At 48.1% G+C, this 24,862-nt stretch overlaps 1 protein-coding gene across 1 annotated transcript; it reads left to right on the top strand.

The window, feature by feature from the left end:
* Positions 1–244: 244 nt before the first annotated feature.
* On the top strand, positions 245–24,565 carry CETP (cholesteryl ester transfer protein). Its single transcript, XM_010596073.3, has 15 exons — positions 245–1,065; positions 1,944–2,058; positions 5,121–5,255; positions 5,369–5,439; positions 5,660–5,747; positions 6,961–7,030; positions 7,250–7,310; positions 7,667–7,758; positions 13,876–13,926; positions 18,387–18,554; positions 21,020–21,087; positions 21,703–21,736; positions 22,209–22,278; positions 23,881–23,966; positions 24,144–24,565. The coding sequence occupies exons 1-15, from the start codon at positions 942–944 to the stop codon at positions 24,216–24,218; spliced, it is 1,308 nt and encodes a 435-aa protein (XP_010594375.2). The 5' UTR covers positions 245–941; the 3' UTR covers positions 24,219–24,565.
* Positions 24,566–24,862: the final 297 nt, after the last annotated feature.

Raw genomic sequence — 24,862 nt, 5'->3', positions numbered from 1 at the left:
CCCATCTGGTATAAAGTAGTGGGAAAAAAAAAAAAAGTTGCCATGGAGCCTACTCTGCCTCATGGCAACCCCATGTGTGTCAAAGTAGAGCTGTGCTCCACAGGGTTTTCAAATGGCTGATTTTTCGGAAGTAGCTCATGAGGCCTTTCTTTTGAGGCACCTCTGGGTGAACTCAAACCTCAAACCTTTTGGTTAGCTGCTGAGTGCGTAACTGTTTGAACCACCCTTGCTCATGAAGGGAAGCTAAATGCAATGATCTCCAACAGGGAATGTCCCAAGGTTTGAGATACAGACCTCTGGAAGAATGCAAGGTGATGTTACGTGAAGCACAAATACAGCTTTAAATAGCAAGAAGGAACGCGGGAGAGCAGTAGGCCTTTTCAAGCTTTCAAATTACAGCAAATGGAAGGGTCAAAAGGGTATCTTTTAACGCCCATGAGGGCCCCTCCCCTTTTTATTTTAATTGAGGTTTAATTTACATGCTAACGCAGGCCTCAAACTTGGGGTCACTGTCAGGCAACAGTATCTGGCAAGAATTGAATGTCTTTGTTTTATTGTCATTGTATTTTGGCCTCGGTCTACATATGGCAAGTGAGAGATAAAGAGTTTATTAGATACATTTATTTAAATTAGAAAAATAAGAAAAAACATCAAAGAAGCAATTTTCTAGATAATACAGGAGATGACAAAACTGGTGTGGATGGTTGGGGGGAGGCTAAGGGCCGGGTACCCTGGTCAGATGTCCAGCTCTGAACCCGGAGGAGGCCGAAGGGGCTGGGCAGGAAGGCGGCAAATCCCTGGGAGCAGGAAGCTGCAGCAATCAGGGAAGACCCTGCTACCCTGGAAGTGCCTCATGTCCCGTGGGGGCTGGGTGGACACACACATAAGAGCTCCAGGCCAGCCAGCTGCTAGGGCCACTCGCCCACCACTGCCCGCGAACCATGCTCTCCGCCACTCTGCTGGCCCTGGCCCTGGCCCTGCTGGGCAGTGCCCATGCCAGCCCCAAAGGCACCTCCTATGAAGCGGGCATCGTGTGCCGTATTACCAAGCCTGCCACCCTGGTTTGTAAGTACCATGGCTGCCCTTCTGCCCACCCATCTGTCTGTCCATCCAGGGCTCCTCTTAATGACACCCACTGTGCCAAGGGGTTCCCTGGCCAGAAGCCAGCCCTAGAGCCAGGAGCCACTCAGGGCAGCTGTAGCCCAAGGAGGAGAGTGCCCTGCATTGAGATGGGCTAAGCAGAGCCACCCTCACTTTTTCCTGACCTCACCTTCAAGGTCAAGCTCTCTGAGGAGAAGGTGCCTACTGGGCTGCGAGCAGCCAGGTAGAGGGGTTAGTGTTTGTATGGGACTCAGGGTCAATCTGAAGTTTCAACTAAGGTTCAGAGCAGGGCCAGGTGGGGGTTAGGTTCTGGTGAAGATTAGGAGGTCAGTGTGTATTTGGTGTTAGGGGTCATTTTATGGCTAGGGCTAGGGGTCAGCATGAGTTCAGGCTAGGGAGGCTGTGTGGGACTGCTGTGTGGCCTTGAGCAGTTCACTTCCCCTCTCTGGGCCTCAACCTCTTGCTCAGTACAAGGGAGGCTAAATGCAATGATCTCTGGAACAGACTATCCCAAAGTGTGAGACACAGGATTGTAGACTTTGCACACTGGGGTTTTGTACTGGTGGTCACAGCATGGTCGGGGTGAGGCTGGGGTCAGGATGTGGCCGGGATCAGGGGTGCCATTTGATGGGATCGTGGAGTTCCTGTGTGTCAGAATCCAGAGGCTGGGATATAACTGGGATCTCTGGCTGGGGTCAGAGGTCAGGGTTCTCTCCATGTCCCCAGAGAATAGTCATTCAACTTGCACCCGGAATGAGGCCCAGTCCAGCCCCTCAGCTTTGAGGCTTGATGGGAGGCTTCATCCTCCACCCAAAGAGTCCCAGTCACTGCCTCTCTTCCAGTGAACCAGGAGACCACCAAGGTGATCCAGACGGCCTTCCAGCGAGCCAGCTACCCAGACATCAAAGGCGAGAAGGCCATGATGTTCCTTGGCCAAGTCAAGTACGGTCTGCACAAGTGAGTTGAGCCTGGGTGTGAACAGCCTGGGGGGAGGGGAGGAGGAACAGAGCCTGGGACTTGCCCCCAGCCCATGCAAGTAAGGGCAACCAGGAGCACTCAGGCCTTTCCACTTGGCTTGGTACTAGGGTCGGAAGCCCAGCGCCTCTGCTCACCAGCCATGATTCTTCATCCTGCCCCCAACACCTGTGGGGATTTATTGACGTGTATCACCTGTCCCAGAATCCCCTGTAAGATTCGGGCCTTGAAAGGGTCCTTTTCCACAGGTAGGGACAGATTTGGTATAAGGGGAGGCAGGATAGAGGGACTCTTGGCAAAATGGGTCTGTTGACTTGACTCGGGATGATAGTGACAGCCAGTCATCTTTACAAACGATGTCTCATCTGCACCAGTTAAAATCAGTTGCTATCAAGTAGACCCCGAGTCCTGGTAACCCCATGTGTGTCAGGGTAGAACTGTGCTCCGTAGGGTTTTTGTGGCTGAGTTTTCAGAAGCAGATTGCCAGGCCTTTATTCCAGGCGCTTCAGGGTGGATTCAAAGCTCTGATCTCTCAGTTAGCACGTTAACTGTTTGTACCACCCAGGGACTCCTCATCTGCACCGTCCCCCCAATAGCCCTGCTTAAAGGACACAAACGCCCAGAGAGGTTCAACAGCTTGGAAGTCACACAGCGAGGCAGGGAGAGCATGTATGAAACAGGCCTGAGCACAAAACTTGGGTTGCCTCCTGGTACACATAACTTCCTGGCCCCTCAGGCTGCCCTGGAGCCTGGGTCTCTGTCTGTGCCTCTGTCTGAAATTCTACAGGAAGAGACCTTATCTTTGTTCTAAGACCAATCTCACCCCCCCAGCCCCTACCCCCAAAACAAAACAAAACAAAAGCAAGTTTAACCCAGGTGGACTCTTTACACAGGTAACTTGGTACTGGAGTTCTTGAAAATGTTTTAAAGCCACTAGGGGACGCTAGTGATGCTGGAATGCAGCCTCGCCTTGGGTGAGGAAAGCTGCCACCTAGCTCAGCCCCTGGCACTCTGTGGGAACTTGGGCTTCAATTTCCTTTTCTGTAAAATGAGGATAATACCATCGTCCATCTACAGTGCAAGAGGTCAGAGATGGCAAAAGAGCCTTGAAAAGTTAAGAGATAGCAATAATTCAATAAGTCCAGACTGTCCCAGAATCGATTTTGTTAACACATAACTTTTATCTAAAACAGATACGAGTGGAGATAAAATATGATTGGCCATGAGGGAGATTATTTGAAGTTGGATAATGGGTATAATCAGAATTCTTTATACTATTCTCTCTTTTAAAATAAATAAGTAGAACAGAACAGGGAGGGAAAAAACACGCAGACCTGGATTCTCCTTGCTGGGCACAGTAAATTATAGTGGCTATTATACTATATTACTTTACATTATATTATAAGCCACTATAATATACTGGGAGCCCTGGTTATACAGTGGTTAAGCACTCAGCTGCTAACCTAAATATTTGCAGTTCCAATCCACCAGCTGCTCCGCAGGAGAAAGAGGTGGCAATCTACTTCCATAAATATTTACAGCCTTGGAAACCCTATGGGGCATTTCTACTCTGTCCTGTAAACCACCAACCAAACCCATTGCCATCGAATCAATTCTGACTCATAGCAACTCTATAGAACAGAGTAGAACTGCCCCATAAAGTTTCCAAGGAGTGCCTGGCAGATTCAAACTGCTGACCCTTTCTTTGGTTAGCAGCCGTAGCACTGAGCCAGTATGCCATCAGGGTTTCCCCCTGTCCTATACGTCACTATAAATCGGAAGCAACCTGAGAAAAACTGGTTTATAATATAGTGGGTGGGACAGGTCTGGGGTCAAATTCCATTTCTGCTGAGGCTGTTTTAAGCCACATAAGCTCTCGGAGCCACTTCACCTCTGTCTAGTGGGTACAACAATAGTAGCCACCTCATGGGCTTTTGAGGGTTGAAAGGAAGCTCCAGTAATCTCTGGGTGCAGTGCCTGGCATGTGGTAGCTGCTCGGTGCCCAGTAGCTGCTTTTATGATGTCACATTCCACTTGCTGAAGCCAGGACCATGGAGCAGGCTTGCTGTGCGTAGACTGTGTGAGAGTCTGATTGTGTCCCACTGTCCTCCCTGCCTCCGGTCTCTGCCCTCTGGTCCTTGCTTTCTGGGGCCTCACTGAAACACCCCCTGCAGAACAGACTGTCCTTCAGGCTCAGCCCTGAGACCTGAAGCCAAATCCCTCGCCTGGCATTCAGGGCCCTCCCTGGCCTGGCTGAGGCTGCCTTCTGAGTCGAGCCTCCTTCTATTCTCCTCCAAACTGCCCTTCATCCTGCTCAACTGCTGCACACCCTCCACTCCAGAATCACCTCCTCAAGGAAGCCCTCTGGATTCTCTATCGTTGCCATAACAAAAGGCTTAAAACAGCACACATTTACTATCTTACAGTTCTGAGATTCAGCACTGGTCTCACAGGGCTCAAATCAAGGTGTTGGCAAGGCTGCATTCCTTCTGGAGGCTCCATTTCCTTTTCCAGGTTCTCGATGGCACCCACATTCCCCGGCTCATGGCCCCGCTCTCCTTCTTCAAAGCCAGCAACGTCACATCTCTTTGAGCATTCTTCCATAGTTACAGCTCCCTCTGCCTCTCCTGTTCTGCCTCCTCTGGCCACTCTTAAAGACCCTTATGATTACGCTGGGCCCACCCAGGTGATCCAGGATCATCTCCCCTCCTCAAGGTGTCTGCAAATTCCCTTTTGCCATGTAAGGTAACATAGCCACAGTTTCTGGGAATTAGGATGTGGATGTCTCTAGGGGCCACTCTTTTGCCTACCACAGCTTCGTTGGTCCCCCAGGCAGAGTTGGAGGCTTGCTCACTGGGGCTCCCTGCATCACCCAGCTCCTGAGGATGACTCTCTCCTTCTGTATGTTCCGAGCTCCAGGAAAGAAGCACAGGGCTTCTCCCAGTGTAGGCCATGGTTGAGCAAGTGGGGGTGTGACAAAAACACCACTTTCTCCCCATCCCCAGGCCCCACAGTGCCCACCCACTCCTCCTCTGTTCTCCCAGCATCCAGATCAGCCACGTGTCCATTGCCAGCAGCCAGGTCGAGCTGGTGGAAGGCAAGTCCATCGACATCTCCATCCAGAATGTGTCTGTGATCTTTAAGGGGACTCTGAACTATGGCTACACCGGTGCCTGGGGGTGAGCATTCCCACTCAACTGACATGCTGTGTGGCCTGGACCACCCCCTGCCCCTTTCTGGGCTGCAAGGCTGGAGGGCAGAACGAGGGTCCTGGGTCCTTGGCTCTTTACAGGTTGGGCGTTGATCAGTCTGTAGACTTCGAGATCGACTCCTCCGTTGATCTCCAGATCAACACGGAGCTGAGTACGTATCCTGTGCCCTGGGGAGGCAGGGAGGCTGGATTCCAGGAGCTGGCCTCAGTGGGGTGGGGCTGTGCAGACAGGGGGTTCTGAGGCTGCAAAAGGAGGCACAGCCTGGGAAGCAGGTGGGGGGGGCCCAGAGCTGGTCCATCTCCCTCTGGCAGCATGTGGGCCTCGCCCGGTGGCTGAGGCTACCCTGATGTGGTGTTGGTGCCTATCTACAGCCTGTGACTCTGGTCGTGTGCAGGCTGATGCCCTTGACTGCTATCTGTCTTTCCACAAGCTGCTCCTGCATCTCCACGGGGAACGTGAGTAAGTGCTGAACCTCTGTGGCCCCTATCCCTTGCTTGTGCCCCATCCCGTCTGTGTGAGCCCCTGAGTGGATGGTAGTGTGTCCACTGCCCACAGTCATCCACATCTGGGGGCATCAGCACCCTCAGTGAGGTCACTTACTCCCCCTCCCTACCAATAGCCCCAGAAATAATAATAATAATAATTGTTATATCAATAATAGTCCTATCAATAGCCCCCAAAATAATAATAATTATTATTGTAGCTAGAAATAATTGTTGACAGTTTGCTGTGTCCCAAGCACCTTTCCATGCCAACCCTAGGATTCTGTTATCAACCCCATTTTTACGTATGGGGAAACTGAGGCACAGAAAACCTAGGCAGGGAAGAAAGACTTGTATCCACTGAGCACATCCTGCATCCCAGACATCACACTAATCCACAGCTAAAGTTCCCAGCCAGTGCCAACTGGGTGTTTCCTGTGGGCCAGGCACTGCGTTAAGGCAGTTAATTTAATCCCCACAACAACCTTTGAGCAGACACTATGATTTTCCTCATTTTAAACTGGTTTAGAGAAGCTAAGTAACTTGCCCAAGGACACACAGCTCGCCATTCGGGGGCAGGGGATAGGATTTGCATCCAACACCCTTCAGCCCCAGAACCTGAGCTCCTGAGTGCTCTGCTCTCCTGCTTCCTGGAGAGGAGGGCTGTTTGTCTTGGCTAATCCTTTGTAATTTTTTTTTTTTAATCCTCTGTCAAGGAGTTGTGAGAAGCCTCATTGCACAGAGGAGGCTACTGAGACTCAGAGAGGCAAAGAGACATGCACAATTCACACAACAGTGACAGTCCCAATAGGAGTGTGGGAGGGACCTGGTGGGGGGCAGGGAGGAGCCCTCGATTCAGGCCTCTCTCTGCCCATGGAGCAGACGTGGATTGGACTCTAGCATGTCCATGTGTGTGAGTGTGCAGCAGGTGCAAATGTCACTGGACTGGGGCCTCCTGAGGGACTCTGGGGTGGTGCAGCAGTGAACATCCATGCCTGAATTCCAGCTCTGAAGGCCCTTGGGAGTGTCTTTGCCTCTCTGAGGCTCAATGTTCTCAGCTGTGAAATGGGCATGATGATGTCTGCCTCCCAGGCAATTTGAGGGTCCCAATGCTGGCAGAGCCCCAAGCAGTAGGTACTCATGAACCAGGCAGGGCTGGAAGGCACTCACTGTATGCTTGCTCCCCTCAGGCCTGGGTGGATCAAGTATCTGTTCACAAACTTTATCTCCTTCACCCTGAAGCTGGTCCTGAAGGGACAGGTGAGTGAGGTCTACTAACCCCACCTAGCCCTGCCAATCTACCATAGAGAACACTGAGCAGTCCAGGGTCTTGCTCAGGAGGCTGGACTGACCTCCCTCCCTGCCCTTCCCTGAGAAAGTGCCCACTGTGGCCAGGCCCCTCTACCCATTCCCAGTGGTGCCACCTCACCCAACTAGAAGGAGGCACTATCTTTGCCCCTACTCGGGTCTCCTCTCCAGGTCTGCAAAGAGATCAACGTCATCACCAACACCATGGCGAACTTTGTCCAGAGAAGGGCTGGTGAGTGCATGTTGGCCTGACTGCCTCAGAAGGCAGTGTGAGAGCCAGAGGGTTGTCCGTGGTCACTGTGTGACCTTCAGACAGTCACTCCCCTCAGCTGGGCCTCATGGCCCCTGACTCTGACGCTTGGTGATTAGTTATGGTCAGGCTATGGCAAATTGTTTCCCCCAGACCATGTGCACCCCAGGACCCACTTTACAGATGGGGACACTGAGGCTGGAGGCTGAGGGCACCTGCTTGTGGAGAGGGCACTAAGTTGGTGAATCAGGGCAGGCGGGACCGGACCCCAGTATCTGGACCCCTGTAGGCTGGTTCCCCCAATCTGAGGCCCCGTCTCAGTGTTTCCCTCCCCACAGCTGACTTCATCTCGGGCACAGACATCCAGGTGGACATTTCCCTGACAGGATCACCTGTCATCAAAGCCACCTACCTGGAGTCTCATCACAAGGTGGGAGTGGTAGGAGGGTGAGAGCTGGAACTCAACCTACTCCTTGGGCTGGGTCCTCGCATGTGCCCTGATGCTAACCCCCCAGTTTCAACCCTATGGAGACCAAGTGCCCACACTGACCAGGCCCAGTCCAAGGCCAAGGCCCCATTGCCACACCTTCTGTAGGGCCTTTCCTGATGCCATAAGCCCTCTTAGCAGACATCAGGGCTCCCAACTCCAAGGATCCCAGCGAGGCACCAGGCCCTTCCTAGATGGCTCATTGGCTTTTGTCAACCAGTGGCATGGGGGAGTCACCCCACTCCCCCTCAGAGGATCTGACAAAACCTTTGTACCCTTTATAACTTTGGATGTAGATTCAGTTGCCGTAACAGAAAGACCCAGAATGATAACAGCTTAAACAAGATAGACATCTATTTCTCTCTCTCATGTAATAGTCCAGGGGTTCACAGTCCAGGATGGAATTGGTGACTCCATGGGGTCCAGGCTCCATCTGCTGTGTACTCCACCATCTACAGGGTGTGGTCTTTGTCCACATGGTCCAAGATGGCTCACCTGACCACTACCACATCCACTTCTAAAAAAGAACTTCTAGTCAGGAAAAATGGAAAGGCAGGTGGTGGGAGATCTTCCATTTAAGGGCATGACCCAGAAGTTGCTCCCATCACTTTTGCTCACTTCCCATTGGCCAGAACTTGGTCACATGGCCACACCTAGCTGCAAGGGAAGCTGAGAAATTTACTCTGGATAACCATGAGCCCAGCTAAAAACTGGGTATTACAGAACTCTGAGAGAGATGGGGAGAATGGATTTTAGGGAACAACCAGCCATCTCTGTGGTGGAGTTTCTCCCCAGAAGAGTATAGAAAATACTTTCAGGGGTTTATAGACACCCCTGAAGCCCATTCACAGACTACTGGGCTGGATCCTATTACAGGGGCCAGGAACAGGGCAGTGGCTCATTTTCCTGATTTCAGCTGCCAGGGGCTGATGGCCAGTTGGCTATCTGCTCCCTTAAGGTGCAGGGCCTGGTGGTCAGCCAGGGTGGAGGTGGGGACGTGAGGCCCGTGGTCTCCCAGGTGTTCTGATGGACATCCTTGCTGGAATAGAAGCCAGTGAGGGTGGGGACCATGCCTGTCTGTTTCATCTTCTATCTGGCTCATCTTACATGCCGCCTGGGGCATAGCAGGCACTTGGGAAATATTCGTTGAGTGAATGAAAGACCAGCTGGGTGGGGGCCTTAGTTCTGAGAGCAGCTCTTCCTCAGTTTCCACACCTGCACTCCAGACTGCATGCTTTCCAAGGCTCTTTTTGGTCCCGCTGAAGATGATACATGGGGAAGGGCAGGGGAGTGTCCAGCCAGCACCCCGGCTTTCTCCAGGGACTTGTCATCTACAAGAATGTCTCCGAGGACCGCCCTCTCCCCAACTTCTCGCCCAGCCTTCTGGGGGATTCGCGCATGCTGTACTTCTGGTTCTCTGAGCAAGTCCTTGACTCCCTGGCCAAGGTTGCCTTCCAGGAGGGCTACCTCATGCTCAGCCTAACAGGGGATAAGTTCAAGGTAAGTGGAAAGGGCCAGGCTGATGGGGGAAGCCACTCATGTGTATGATATGTATGCGTGTATGCACACATGTGTGGAGGGGGAGGGAACTCTGGGAAACAGGCAAAGGATTATAGACTGTCTAATCCAGAACAAAAATACTGAAGTCCAGTGTTTTAATTATCTCATGCTGCTATAACAAAAATACCACAAGTGGATGGCTTTAACAAACAGGAATTTTTTCTGTCACAGTTTAGGAGGCTAGAAGTCTGAATTCAGGACACCAGCTCCTGGGGAATGCCCTCTCTCTTTGGGCGGTGGGGGAAGGTCCTTGGCATCAATCTTCCCCTGGTCTAGGAGCTTCTCAGGGCAGGGACCTCAGGTCCAAAGAATGCACTCTGTTCCTGGCACTGCTTTCGTGGTGGCATCTCTCTCTTCACTTCTCTCTTCTTTTATGTCTTGTAAGATGAAAGGTGATGCAGGCCACAACCTAGAGAAACTCCCTTTACATTGGAGAAGGGATGCAACCTGAGTAAGGGTGTTGCATCCCACCCTAATCCTCTTTAACATAATCTAATCTTGCCTCATTAACCACAGGCAGAGATTACTGTTTACCATACATAGGAAAATTACATCAAACCACAAAATGGAGGAAAACCACACAGTACTAGGAATCATGGCCTACCTGAGTTGACGCATATTTTTGGGGGACACAATTCAATTCATGACAGTTCAGCACCCATCAAGGCCTACTACATGCTGGTACTACCACGTGTCTGTCAGTTTGTCCTACTGTGGCAGCTTGTATGTTGCTGTGATACTGGAAGCTTTGCCACTGGTATTTCAAATACCAAGAAGGTTACCATTGTTAGACAGGTTTCAGTGGAGTTTCCAGGCTAAGTCAGACTAGGAAGAAGGACCTGGCAGTCTACATTTGAAAAATTGGACAGTGAAAACCTTATGAATAGCAGCTGAACATTGTCTGATATAGTGCTGGAAGATGAGCCCCTCAGGCTGGAGGGTACTCAAAATACAACAGGGTAAGAGCTGCCTCTTTAAAGTCAAGTCAGTCTTAATGACATGGTTGGAGTCAAGCTTTCAGAACCTTCATTTGCTGTTGTTGCATGACTCAAAATGAGAAGAAACAACTGCAAACATCCATTAATAATCAGAACATAGAATGTAAGAAATATGAATCTAGGAAGACTGGAAGTTGTCAAAAACAAAACAGAGCATATAAACATCAACATCCTAGTCATTAGTGACCTTAAATGGACTGGTATTGGCCATTTTGAGTCAGACAATCATATGGTCTACTATGCCGGGAATGACAAATTGAAGTGGAATGGCATTGCGTTCATCATCAAAAAGAAATTTCAAGATCTACCCTGAAGTGCAATGCTGTCAGTAATAGGATGATATCCATATACCTACAAGGAAGACCAGTTAATACAACTATTAGATCAAATTTACACACCAACTACTAGGGCAAAGATGAAGAAACTAAAGATTTTTATCAACTTCTACAGTCTGAAATTGATCAGACATGCAATCAAGATGCATTGATAATTACTGGCAATTGGTACGTGAAAGCTGGAAACAAAGAAAAAGGATCGGTAGTTGGAAATTTTGGCCTTGGTGATAGAAATGATGCTGGAGATCTGATGATGGAATTTTGCAAGACCAAAGACTTCTTCATTGCAAATACCTTTTTTCAACAACATGAATGGTGACTATACACATGGACCTCACCAGATGGAATACACAGGAATCAAACTGACTACATTTGTGGAAAATTGTGGGTGATGGAAAAGCTCAATGTCATCAGTCAGAACAAGGCCAACTGTGAAGCAGACCATCAATTGCTCATATGCAAGTTCAAGCAGAAGAAAATTAGAACAAGTCCACAAGGGCCAGAGTATAACCTTGAGCGTATCCCACCTGAAGTTAGCGACCATCTCAAGAATAGATTTGACGTGTTGAACACTAATGATCGAAGACCAGTAGAGTTGCAGAATGACGTCAACGACATATATGAAGAAAGTCAAGAGGTCATTAAAAGGACAAGAAAGAAAGAAAAGACCAAAATGGATGTCAGAAGAGACTCTGAAACTTGCTGTTGAACTTAGAGTAGCTAAAACGAATGGAAGAAATGATGAAGTCACTGAAGGTTTCAAAAGGCAGCTCAAGAAGACAAAGTAAAGTATTATAATGAAATGGGCAAAGACCTGGAGTTAGAAAACCAAAAGGGAAGAACACACTCAGCATTTCTCAAGCTGAAAGGACGGAAGAAAAAATTCAAACCTTGAGTTGCACTATTGAGGAATTCTTCAGGGAAAATAAATGACACAGGAAGTATCAAAAGAAGATGGAAGGAATACACAGTCACTGTACCAAAAAGAACTGGTTAATGTTCAACCATTCAGGAGGTAGCATATGATCAAGAACCTATGGTACTGAAGGAAGAAGTCCAAGATGCACTGAAGGTGTTGGGGAAAAACAAGCCTCCAGGAATTGACAGAATACCTATTGAGACGTTTCAACAAACGGATACAGTGCTGGAAGCACCCAATTGTCTATGCCAAGAAATTCCAAAGACAGCAGCTACCTGGCCAACTGATTGGAAGAGATCCATATTTGTACCCATTCCAAAGAAAGTTGATCCAATGGAATGTGGAAATTATTAAACAATATCACACACACATAAAATTTTGCTGAAGATCATTCAAAAGTAGTTGCAGCCATACATGGACAGAGAACTGCCAAAAATTCAAGCCAGATTCAGAAGAGGATGTGAAACAAGGGATATCATTGCTGATATCAGATGGCTCATGGCTGAAAGCAGAGAGTACCAGAAAGATCTTTGCCTATGTTTTATTGACTATGCAAAGGCATTCGAAGGTGTGGATCATAACAAATTATGGATGATGTTGTGAAGAATAGGAATTCCAGAACACTTAATTGTGCTCATGAGGAACCTGTACTTAGACCAAGAGGTAGTCATTTGAACAGAGCAAGAGGGTGCTTTGTGGTTTAAAGTCAAGAAAAATGTGCATTAGGGTTGTATCCTTTCACCATATTTATTCAGTCTGTATGCTAAGCAAATAATTCGAGACGCTGGACCATATGAAGAAGAATGGGGCATTGGAGGAACACTCATTAACAACCTGCAATATGCAGACGACACAGTCTTGCTTGCTGAAAGTGAAGAGGACTTGAAGCACTTACTAATGAAGATCAAAGACCACAGCCTTCAGTATGGATTACACCTCAACATAAAGAAAACAAAAATCCTCACAACTGGACCAATGAGCAACATCATCATAAATGGAGAAAAGATTGACGTTTTCAAGGATTTAATTTTATTTGGATTCATAATCAGTGCTCACAGAAGCAGCAGTCGAGAAATCAAAGGACACATTGCACTGGGCAAATCTCCTGCAAAAGTGTTAAAAAGCAAAGATGTCACTTTAAGACTAAAGTGCATCTGATCCAAGCCAAGGTGTTTTCAATGAACTCATATGCATGTGAAAGGTGGACAACACAACGAATAAGGAAAACCAAAGAAGAATTGATGCCTTTGAATTATGATGTTGGCAAAGGATATTGAGAACGAACAAATCTGTCTTGGAAGAAGTACAGCCAGAATGCTCATTAGAAGCAAAGGTGGTGAGACTTCGTCTCATGTCTCACATACTTTGGACGTGTTATCAGGAGGGACTGATCCCTGATGAGGGACATCATGTTTGATAAAGTAGAGGGTCAATGGAAAAGAGAAAGACCTCAAAGAGATGGATTAACACAGTGGCTGCAAAGATGGGTTCAAGTACAGCAATGATTGTGAGGATGGCGCAGGACCAGGCAGTGTTTCATTCTGTTGTGCATAGGGTCGCTATGAGTTGGAACTGACTTGATGGCACCGAACAACAACAACAACAAATGTGCCGATGAATCCCTGAATGGTAAAAACAGTTAAGCACTTGGCTACTAGCTGAAAGATTGGCTGTTTGAATCCACCCAGAGGTGCCTCAGAGAAAGGCCTGGAGCTACTTCGGAAAGATCACAGCCATTGAAAATCTTATGGACCATAGTTATACTCTGACACACACAGCGTTGCCTTGAATCAGAGTCAACTCATCGGCTACTGGTCGTATGTGCTGGGTGCTTTAATACGAATATAAAGTTTGGCAAAGAGTAAGCGTGCAATAAGTGTAAGCTGATGTTAATATCTTTGTTGTGCTCCCTGAGGTGAGGACTATTCTTGCCTCCATTTTACAAAAAATAAAATAAAATCTAAGCTTAGAGACGGTAGGTTTCTTGCTCAAGGTCACACAGGTGGTTTTCAGTCAACGCCTATCTTTGAACCAATGGGGAAACTGGGGCTCACAGAGGGGAAGGAAATTGCCCAGGAGTGACAGAGCAGGGACCAGAAGCCAGGCCTTCTCAAATCTTGTCTGGAGTGGGGTGGGTGTTGGGTCTGGGGAGAAACCCAGCCATTGATACCTCGCCTTCTCCCTGCAAAGTTTCTTTCTGAGGACTAACCTTCCCACCAACTTCTACCACTTCTCCATCTCTATGTAGGCAATGCTGGAGACCCAGGGCCTCAACACCAATCAAGATGTCTTTCAGAAGGTAACAGTCCCCCTGAGTGGGCTTAACCTTGTGCACACTCCAATCCTGCTCTTGCGTCGGGATCTACCACCCCCCTCCCACCCTGCCCCAATCAATAACAACAACAACGGCAACCGTAATAGCTAACACTAGGAGGCAGGCACTGAGCTATACACTGTATTACATCCCTTCCTTCAGTGCTCAGAGCACGTCAATGAGGGAGGCACTTTTATGATCTTTGTTTTACTCACAGGGAAACTGAGATGCAGAAAGGCCCACAGATTGACCGGAAGCTTCCAGTTAGTAAATGGCAGAGCTGAGTTTGAGCCTAGCTGTGTGGCCCTCAAAGACTGTGCTTTATGCCCTTACTCTATGGGCATTAACCAGGCCATAGGGCCTTGTGGGGGGCTGGGACTCCGGGAGGCAGCCCCAGGCTTAGACAGCCACAGCAAGAGGATGCTACTCTTGCTTGCTCCTAATTCCAAAGCCAACCTTGAGCAAGCCTCTTGAGGTGAGAACCTCTGCCTGCTCTTCCCATGTGGATGCCCATAATCTCCTTAACGCAAGGTTCCACTAAGAACCCACGATCCCCTACCTCAAATGGGCTCTTGTCCTTTCTGGGTAACCTTTCTCAGCTTTCTAGTCTATTCACTGGCCTACCATCTGCAATGACTTCTTCAGTCCTTCCCTACTATCGTCAACTCTCCAGCTGGCCCCTCCTATCTACTTTCTACTTTCTGCTCTACAAACAACCTTGCCTACTACTTCACAGAGCTGGGCAGTGCTGTCAGTAGAACTCTCCTTCATCTTCCTGCTCCCAGTCCTAGTGATTCACCCATACCTGTGCCTTCCTATTGTCCTTCTGTTCTAATAGACCATGGTCCCTCTGCCCATGTGAACCTCAGACCTGCCTTTTCTGTCCCTCCCCAGTCTGTGAATCAATATCTCTCTTTCTCTCTTGCTCCTTCCAGTTCTGCAACTCAGAATCTTAGTCATGATCTTAGCCCCTTCTTCTCCCTCACTCTCATCTCTGAGTCCTATCCACTTTATGTCCTAACTATCTCTACAGTCTGTCCCCTTCACTCTGCACCTTCACCCTAGGCCAAACTACCATGGTCTCTTGTGGGGACCCTTCTACAGCCTCCTCGTGGGTCTCCCTGCATCCTGGAGCTCTTACAGCCTGTTCCCCCCGCACCAGCCAGAATAATCTTTTTCAAGAAGTAAAACTGATTATTCACCTACCTGCTTAAAACTCATCCTTTATGGATAAGACTCTTAGGATAAAAGCAAAATTCTCTGACATGGCCTCCAGGGTGCAGTATTTTCTAGCCTCTGTCTACCTATGAATGTAGTTGTTTCTCTAAGGATGCTTTTAAGATTTTTCTCTTTGACTTTGGGGATTCAGCAGTTTCTCCAAAAGATGTGGATTTGGTTTTATATGTACTGCTTGGGACCCAGTGTGATTGTTCAGTTTCTCAGCCACTATCTCTTTGATTATTACCTCTCCCCCATTTTCTCTATTCTCAACTTCTTGAATTTCCATTAAACATATGTTGGGCCTTCTTATTCCATCTTATGTGTCTCTTGGTTGTTCTCTCATATTTTCAATCTCTTTATATCTCTCAACTAGATTATTGACCAAACCAAACCAAACTTGTTTCCTTGGAGTCAGTTCTGACTCATAGCAACCCTATAGGACAGAGTAGAACTGCCCCATAAGGTTCCCAAAGAGTGGCTGGTGGATTTGAACTGCTGACCTGTTTTTTTTTTTATTATTTATTAACTTTTATTGAGCTTCAAGTGAACGTTTACAAATCAAGTCAGACTGTCACATATAAGTTTATATACACCTTACTCCGTACTCCCACTTGCTCTCCCCCTAATGAGTCAGCCCTTCCAGTCTCTCCTTTCGTGACAATTTTGGCAGCTTCCAACTCTGTCTATCCTCCCATCCCCTCTCCAGACAGGAGATGCCAACACAGCCTCAAGTGTCCACCTGATATAAATCGCTCACTCTTCATCAGCATCTCTCTCACACCCGCTGACCAGTCCCTTTCATTTCTGATGAGTTGTCTTCGGGAATGGTTCCTGTCCTGGGCCAACAGAAGGTTTGGGGACCATGACCACCAGGATTCCTCTACTCTCAGTCAGACCATTAAGTATGGTCTTTTTGTGAGAATTTGGGGTCTGCATCCCACTGATCTCCTGCTCCCTCAGGGGTTCTTTGTTGTGCTCCCTAACAGGGCAGTCATCGGTTGTGGCTGGGCACCAACTAGTTCTTCTGGTCTCAGGATGATGTAGGTCTCTGGTTCATGTGGCCCTTTCTGTCTCTTGGGCTCTTAGTTGTCGTGTGACCTTGGTGTTCTTCATTCTCCTTTGATCCAGGTGGGTTGAGACCAATTGATGCATCTTAGATGGCCTCTTGTTAGCATTTAAGACCCCAGACGCCACATTTCAAAGTGGGGTGCAGAATGTTTTCATAATAGAATTATTTTGCCAATTGACTTAGAAGTCCCCTTAAACCATGGTCCCCAAACCCCTGCCCTTGCTCCACTGACCTTTGAAGCATTCAGTTTATCCCAGAAACTTCTTTGCTTTTGGTCCAGTCCAGTTGAGCTGACCTTCCATGTATTGAGTATTGTCCTTCCCTTTACCTAAAGCATGAACTGCTGACCTTTTGGTTAGCAGTCGTAGCTCTTAACCACTGTGCCACTGGGGCTCCAAATTATGGACAGTTTCTTCAAATATCTTTTTTCAATTCACTAATTCTTTTTACTGTGTCTGTTTACTCATCTACTGAATTTTTATTTCAATATCAATAGTTTTCCTAAAAAAAAAAAAAAATTCTATTTAATTGGTTTTCAAATCTGTTTTTTTTTTTTTTTAACTCTGGATTCCTGCTGTTTTACTATGGCTTCTTCCTTTAATCATTTAAAAAAAATTAATTTAGTTTCTTCCAGATTGTTCTATCATGTCAGAATTTTGGGGGTACTTATCCACTTATTTGTTGTGCTTGCTAGCTCATGGTGGATGGTTTCTTTGTGTGGTCTGTAATTTTTTGTCTATTTGTAAAATCATACTTAGTGGGGTTGGTTTTTCTGTGGATGTACTCTGCTCCCTACATTACCTAAATGTCCTTAGAGGGTGGTTTTGCATTTACTTGTGCTGGGGATCCCAGAAGTTACACGTTCATTTTTCTGCTAATTTCTCAGCTCAGGAAGTCCTGCACATGCTGGTGGTATGAAAAATGCTCCAGGCCTCCATATGCATGAGCCTGGGTTTTCCATTTATAGCCCTGTCTCTACCGCAACACTCCTTGTGGCTTCCTTTCTTGAGTAAAGTATTTTAATCTCCTTTTCATTGAGGGAAAAGTCTTTTTCTACTTCCTCATCTCACTTTTTATCCTCTCAGGGTGTTAAAATCCCAGGTCAGTGTGATTTGAACCAACATCCAGGTCTTTTTCTTTCTGGGCCATCTGCTTACAGTTATGACCATCAGTTCCCTCTTCTTCTCTAGCACCTAAGATTGTCCCTTTCTTTATTTTGAGCTCATTTTTTTAATGTATTAAATTAAAACTTTGTTGTAATGTGTGCATTGCTTCAATTCTGTGAGGAGGGGGAGCCCTGAGTTCAGTCCAACAGGCTGCAGATTGGAGGTCCAGCTGACCTGCTCAAGCCACCTCAGGCTATACTCCCCAGCCCCACTGGCTGCCTGCTGTTCCTTATATCAGTCATATTCCTTCCACAGGTCCTTTGTCCATGCTGTTCGCTCTGCCCAGAATGCTTTTCCTGCTTTCGTTCCCCATCCAACTTCTCCTCAACCTCAGTGAAGGCCTCCCTCACCTCTCTGACTAGTTTAGATGGCCTCTTGAGGGCTCTTGTAGCCTGATGTGTCTTTCCTTTGAAATACTGCCCAGTTGCAACTTTGCAGTTATTTATAAGATTATTTAATAAATGTTGAACTTCCTGAAGGTAGAGACCATGTCTATTGGCTCTCTACTATATCCCCACCTTCTAGTCCAGGGCTGAAGCATCGTCAGGACTCCATAAATATTGTTAAATAAAAAAAATAGGCATATCTTTTGAAGGGTTACCATGCAACAGGTCCTGTTCTAAACTTTTTACATGGATTATCTCAGTTAATTTTCACAACAACCCTACGTGGTAGACACTGTTATGATTCCATTTAACAGATGAATAAGGTGAGCAGGGCAAGGAACAGCTTCAGTGTTATACAGAAGAGAAAACGGAGGGTCAGAGAGGGCCAGGTCGTGCCCAAATCACAAAGCAAATCAGTGATGGGGTGGGGCTTAGGCTCAGGTCTGAGTCATTACCCTGGGCTGCTTCCTTTCTTCCCAGCCCTGGGATGCCAAGTCAGCTTCCTTCTCCCCCCAACCCCCCCCACCCCATCATCTCCAGGACAATGGCTGCAGCTGTTCTAACTGGGCCCTGTCCTGAACATGGGGCCCTTGTCTCCCACAGCTTTTTGGTGGCTTCTCTACCAGCCAGGCCCAAGTCACCGTCCACTGCCTCAAGATGCCCAAAATCTCCTGTCGACACCGGGGCATTATGGTCAATTCTTCTGTGATGGTGAAATTCTTCGTTCCACACACAGGCAGGGAACTCTTTGTGGCTTACTCTTTTGAAGAGGTGAGATGGGTGCTATTAAAGGCTGGGAGCAGGGAGCCTAGCCCACATAGGGGACATCTGGGGCAGGAATCTGAGGGTCTCTGAAACCTCCAAATTCTTCCCATTCATCTCCACTGTGATTGGTTGTTTCTTAAACATGGCTTTCCTTCTGAAAATTGTAGGATATAAGTTAGGAGGGGTACATATGAGGGTTTTGCCAATTTTAGGAATATATTATTTCTTAAGCTGAGTGGTGGGACATGGGTGTCTGTCACACAGGTCCACTGCCCCGTCCATATCCACTAGGGCCACGTGAGTTTACATATTCAGAATTTTGTGGCTTTTAGAAAGGTCTGTGTGATATATTACAGAACACTTCCAGTGGGGTTGGGGTGGTACCCCATGATCAAACAGTTAATATTCCTCCAGCATATAGATATTCACAAGAAGTGAGATAAAGGCTATAAATAATCTCCCATCCAAATGGCCAGGTTTTGCTGACAAACTTATGAAAAAAAAACAACTTTCAGTTTTCAGAGATTGTTTGATTTTGGAATTGTCGATAAGGAATTGAGGACCAGTGTTATCCACAATGTCTTTTTGTATGTCTTCAATATTTCTTAATACATTAAAAACGAAAGATTAAAATAATTCATGAACATTCTAGAAAATACAGAAAAGAATAAAGAAGAAAACCACAGTCACCCATTAAGCCCTTGCCCAGAGACCCCCCCACTGTGGACACCGGGGTGCGTTTCCTTCTGGCATTTTATTATTTTTTAATAAACTTTTTTATTTTGGAATAATTTTAGATTTGAAGACAAGTTGCAAAGATAGTGCACAGAGTTCTCATATACTCTTCACCCAGTTTTCCCTGTTATCATCTTACACAACCCAGGTACACTTGTCATGACTAAGAGATTAATATGGGCACATGACTATTAGCCAAACTCCAGACTTTACTGGAATTTTATCTGTGTCTCCACTAATGTCCTTTTTCTGTTCCAGGATTCCATGTTACATTTAGCTTATTTTAAGACTTTAAAATTTTCCTGCTGTTTTATTTATTTCTTTTTTTCTTATTTAAGGATCTGAAAAGTTCAGCATACTCTAACAAATACCTGTAAAGCCAGAATGTTCTGTTTGTTCTAAAAGGATTCACAGCCCTCCCCAACGTGGACTTTTCTAGGAGTTCCCTCAGGTTTCTGCCTCCTGAAGACTTACTTCCCTTCTTGCTTTGTGTTCGGGGTGTACAGAAATGTTTTCAACAATCTGTGTTTACCAGGCCTTCCGTGTGTGGAGCTGAGGGGAGTGCTTCTGGAAGGGAGAGTTAGCTGGATCTCAAGGGACAGGGAGAGAGTGATAACAAAGGTGTCCACTGAGGGAGGAGCATAAACAGGACCTGAAGAGGGAAATCCCAGGATGTGTTGGTGGGAGGGGTGTCCTTTTTAGCTGGAAGAGTTGCAGGTCAGGCCAGGGAGGCAGGTCAGGCCATGTCGTGAAGGCCAGAAGGAGGTGGTAGAAGCCAAAGAAGGCTTTGGAATGGGAAGTGGGGAAAGCTGGTACGATTGGGCTGGCAGTGCAGGTCGGTTGGGTTGAGGAACATCAATCTGAGCCCCGCCGAAATGGCAGAGAGTGGGAGCAGCCTTCAGGGGTCAGCTGGGCCACCCCTTCACTGTATAGAGGGAGCCCCAGAAGCCAAGATCCAGCAGGAGACTAGTTCAAGGTCACATTCATGACAAAATCAGAAGTTTCTGTCCCCCAGGGCTTTTTACTTGTTTGTTTGTTTATAGTCAACAAATATATGCTCAGTTCTTACACCTAGCCAGGCCTAGATGGTTCCTGACCTCAGGAAGTACATACAGACTAATAGACAGAGATAGACAATAAGTAACTAGTCAAATAAAAGACTATATAACCACTAATGGAGCCCTGGTGGCACTGTGGTTAAGAGCTTGGCTGTCAACCAAAAAAAAGGTTGACAGTTCAAATCCACCAGGCGCTCTTTGGAAAACCTATGGGGCAGTTCTACTCTGTCCTATAAGGTCGTTATGATGCTGCTGGTCCATACACCCCACTTGGACTAATGCCAATCTAGTGTATAAAAATATAGATAAACCAAACTGCGAGCAGATCAGACCTCTGTTGCTTTGGTGGTGGTCTGGAGGTGGAGAAAGTGAGCTAAGTGGGGAAGTCTGGCCGGGTTTATTTCTGACCAGTGAGGGAAGAAGTGGTTGGGAGGTGGATAAGTCAGAAACCAGGAGAGAAAATGACCATGTGACTTCTCACATCCTGACGGTGAAGCCTTGGGTGCTGGGAACTTTCTTTGGTTTTCAAAAGGTCAACAGCTAGCCTGGGCCCCAAGACCCACTGCTCCCCATTTCTCTCTGATCAATTGGTGCAGAGTTGAGGGTCCCGGGTAGGGGGCATTACTCTCTGCTGAGGGAAGGCTTGCTGCTCACTATGAATCTGGTTTCTCTCCCCAGGACACCATCGCCACTCTCCAGGCCTCCTATTCCAAGAAGAAGCTCTTTCTAAGCCTCTTGGATTTTCAGTATGTACTGCGAGAGGGGAGGGGTGAGCAGCTCAGCAAATCTTTCCCTGGCTTCTCTAGTGTCAAGCATGGCATTGCTGAGGAAACATAGCTCCTTCCTTCCATAGCTAACTCCCAGGATAAGACTCCTACCAACAAAAAAAAAACCCAAACCCATTGCTGCCTACCTGATTCCGACTCATAGTGACCTTATCGGACGGCTTAGAACTGCCCCATAGAGTTGCTAAGGCTGAAATCTTTGCGGAAGCAGACTGCCACATCTTCCTCCCATGGAATGGCTGACGGGTTTGAACCACCAACCTTTCTGTTAGCAGCAAAACACTTAACCACTGCACCACCAGGTCTCCTAAGACCCCTGCTCAGAGTCTTAATTGAGAGGGAGAGGCACCAGGAGAAATGGAGGGAGGCCAGAGCAGAAGGGACTGCTGGAGCAAAGGCCCAGAGGGATGGGGGTAGCTGGAATGGCGGTCTGAAGAGTGTCCTCTAGAGGGCTCTTTGGAAGGTCTTAAATATATTAGACAGAAGTCCTTAGACTTATTGCTAGAGTTTCTTTTGGGGAGTGTTATGGGAGGGGGCCCAAGTGAGGGCCGAACTCTCATCTCTTTTTGGTTTCAGGATTAAACCAAAGACTGTTTCCAACTCGACTGAGGTGGGTAGTCCTGAGTGACTGGGAGAAATAAGCCCTGTAGGACTTTATGCCTTCAAGAAAGCAGACAGAGGGCCCTAAAGAAAATCAGACAACAGACCAAAGGAAATTAAAGCAGATGGTCGTTCCCCTGTTGCTTGTGGACCTTCTCGCTGTTGTGTCTGTAGGAGAGCCCTTGGGCTGTGGAAATGGAATCATAGTGGTGTGAGGAGGTTGGATGGGAGAGTACTAGTCAACCAAAACCTCCCTGGGCTTCAGTTTGCCCTCTGTGGAATGCAGTAACAGTCCTACCTCTCCTCAGGGTCTAGCAGGGATCACTCATAAGAGGCACTGTCTGGTGGGGGTAGGGGGAAGGCTCAGGAGGAGAAGTGTGGGTTGGATGGGCAACTGTCCCCCTAGCCTGTATGACCCTCTGCCCTGTGGGTCACTTCTCTGCTCCCAGGGAGCACTGTACTCCTGAGTCTCTAATTGGCAGAGCTCCGAGTCCATCCAGAGCTTCCTGAGGTCGATGATCACCACAGTGGGCATCCCTGAAGTCATGTCTCGTAAGTGTGGGCTGGAGAAGAGGTTGGGGGACACCGAGCATGACGAGGAGGCTCTTACTTCGTCTTCTAGGCCCTTCCCAGAGCTCCAAGTGCCTCTGACTCTCCAGCCATCAAAATCTATCAGTCTTATGACCCTTGCCCTCAAGGCACCGCTCCGTCCTGGTGACAATGCATGCCAGTGACTTAGCCAGATGCACAGACCCCTGGTCCTGGTTTGTTGTTGTCTTTGTTGTTAGGAACCATCGAGTTGATCTTGTCTCACAGCAACCCCATATGACAGAGTAGATCTGCCCCATGGGGTTTTCCAGGCTGTAATCTTTACAGGAGCAGATGGCCAGGTCTTTCTCCCACAGAGCTGTGCTGTGTGGGTTTGAACCACCAACCTTTCAGTTAGGAGCCAAGCACTTAACCACCGAGCCACCAGGGCTCCTCTTGGTCCTGGTTTACCTGGAGAATATTATCTCTGCCACCCAATAGGTGGCTCAACCCCCTTTAAAGACACATGATTCAAATGGCAATTTGTTGTGGCAGAAAGAACCCTGGGCTGGGAGGTCGAAGACCTAAGTTATAGCCCAGCCCTGAGCCTCAGTTTCCCTTCCTATAAAATGAGAATGTTGAACTTGGTGTGATGAACTTGATGATTCCTTTTTGAGTCTGACATTGTAGGCTCTTTGTCCTTAAGAGGTGACTCGAATAGTGGAATCTCAGGCATCGTAACAGGGTGTGGGGGGGTTATTTTGGAGAAGGCACAGTTGAGAGCTTTCTGCCTCCTTCCCCCAGGGTATGTGGTATATTGAGCTGGCCCTGCACTCAACTTGAGTATCTGCTTGTCCACATGTGGTTTGGGTAGACACGGAAGGAGTGGGGGGGAGCGCTTAGTTAGGATCACTCTGGCTGGGTAGCTTGGGCTCTCTGGACCTCAATTTTCCCCATCTGTGCTAAGGAGACAGATTAAACTATTACTAGAGCTCCTTGCAGGAAGCCACTCTGTGTATGGCTTCAAAGCTCCTTTGATAAGCTTCTTGGGGTGAGGAGTGACCCCTAGGGCGTGTTTGAGCAGTGACCGCCACAACCACCAGTTGCCATCGAGTCGACTCTGACTCATGGCACCCCATGTGTGTCAGAGTAGAATTGTGCTCCACAGGGTTGCCAATGGCTGATTTTTCAGAAGTAGATCTCCAGGTCTTTCTTCCAAGGTGCATCTGGGCAGGCTCAAACCTCCGACCTTTAGTAAACAGCCAAGCATATAACCATTTGTACCACCCAGGGACTCCTAAGCAGTGACAGATGCTCCCTAAGCTTCCTTCCTAGCAGGGTAGATCTGGCAATCTATAGGCCGTGTGGCCAAGGGTGGGGGGGGCTCAAGATTGGGGCAGAGTGAAATTTCTCAGGACAGCGATGGCCATCCTGCAACCAGATGACCTCTGCCATCACTCGTCCTCACCAGCACTTGACTTTTCATGTAAATCAAAGAGAAACCAATGTTTATGCAATATTGGTCTGGAGGGGCCCCAGTGTCTCCGGATGCCTGGGGTGCCACAAACCTCAGGCTGACCCTACTCCCCAAGAAGGGCTGACCCAGTTCTGTCCCCCATGACCCAGGGCTCGAGGTGATGCTTACAGCCTTCATGAACAGCAAAGGCCTGGACCTCTTCGAAATCATCAACCCTGAGATTATCACTCGGGATGTGAGTACAAAGACCTCCCAGCCCCCAGTTCCTGGGGAGGGGGCCCCCAGGCAGCATTCTCCGGATGACAGTTGGCTGTGCAGAGACCAGCAGAGGGGTCTCCACCGGCTTGCTCCCTGGGGCCTGGCACTTAGGGCATCAGCCCAGCCTGATCATCTCCCCTCCTACTCTGTCTAGGGCTACCTGCTGCTTCAGATGGACTTTGGCTTCCCTGAGCACCTACTGGTAGATTTTCTCCAACACTTGACCTAGAAGGCTCCCAAGAGGTTGGAATGGAGCTCAAAGCAGAAGGCACTCCAGCTTGGCTCCACTCCATCAGACTCACAGCTGGAATGCTGGAGTCTCTGTCCAGGGTGGCTGGGCCAGGGAGGGGGTGGAGAGATGGAGACTGGGTTCCAACCTCTTCTTGTCAGGAAGGCCTCTTGGCATTAAAGGGCTGTATTGGAAGCTGGGGGAATACTTCTTCTGTGGCTGGAGGATATGAGGGTGGGGAAGGAGAAGATAAGCATGTCTCATGGGTCCTTCCCCCTTTGCTGGACACATTTGTTGTGCCTCATCCCTGGCAGTCCCCCCTCCTTTCAGCGCCCCCTCCCAATTCTATCCACCTGCCAAGCATCTGCTTCTAAACCCTCGGTGCTCCCCAGGGCCTGGAGGAAGAAATCCAAGCTGCTCACCTTGGAGTCTAGGCTTGTCACGATTACTACCAGCTGCTGTTGAGTCCATTCTAATTCATGGCAACCTCAGGTGTGTCAGAGTAGAACTGCGATCCATAGGGTTTTCAATGGCTGATCTTTTGGAAACAGATCTCCAGGCTTTTCTTCTGAGGTACCTCTGGTGGACTTGAACCTCCAACCTTTCAGTTAGTAGCCAAGCGCATTAACCGTTTGCACTGCCCA

Source organism: Loxodonta africana, chromosome 21 (assembly GCF_030014295.1).
Source record: "Loxodonta africana isolate mLoxAfr1 chromosome 21, mLoxAfr1.hap2, whole genome shotgun sequence".
Lineage (NCBI taxonomy): Eukaryota > Metazoa > Chordata > Mammalia > Proboscidea > Elephantidae > Loxodonta > Loxodonta africana.
The sequence above is the reverse complement of the archived record's forward strand: the minus strand, read 5'-3'. Positions and strand labels throughout refer to the sequence as shown.

Bases quoted from the DNA above. Each gene is read 5' to 3' on its own strand.
- CETP (XM_010596073.3), top strand. From the start codon at position 942: ATGCTCTCCGCCACTCTGCTGGCCCTGGCCCTGGCCCTGCTGGGCAGT. The intron at 5,256-5,368 runs GTGAGCATTCCC...GGCTCTTTACAG, and splicing joins GGCTACACCGGTGCCTGGGG to GTTGGGCGTTGATCAGTCTG. The intron at 13,927-18,386 runs GTAACAGTCCCC...TGTCTCCCACAG, and splicing joins ATCAAGATGTCTTTCAGAAG to CTTTTTGGTGGCTTCTCTAC.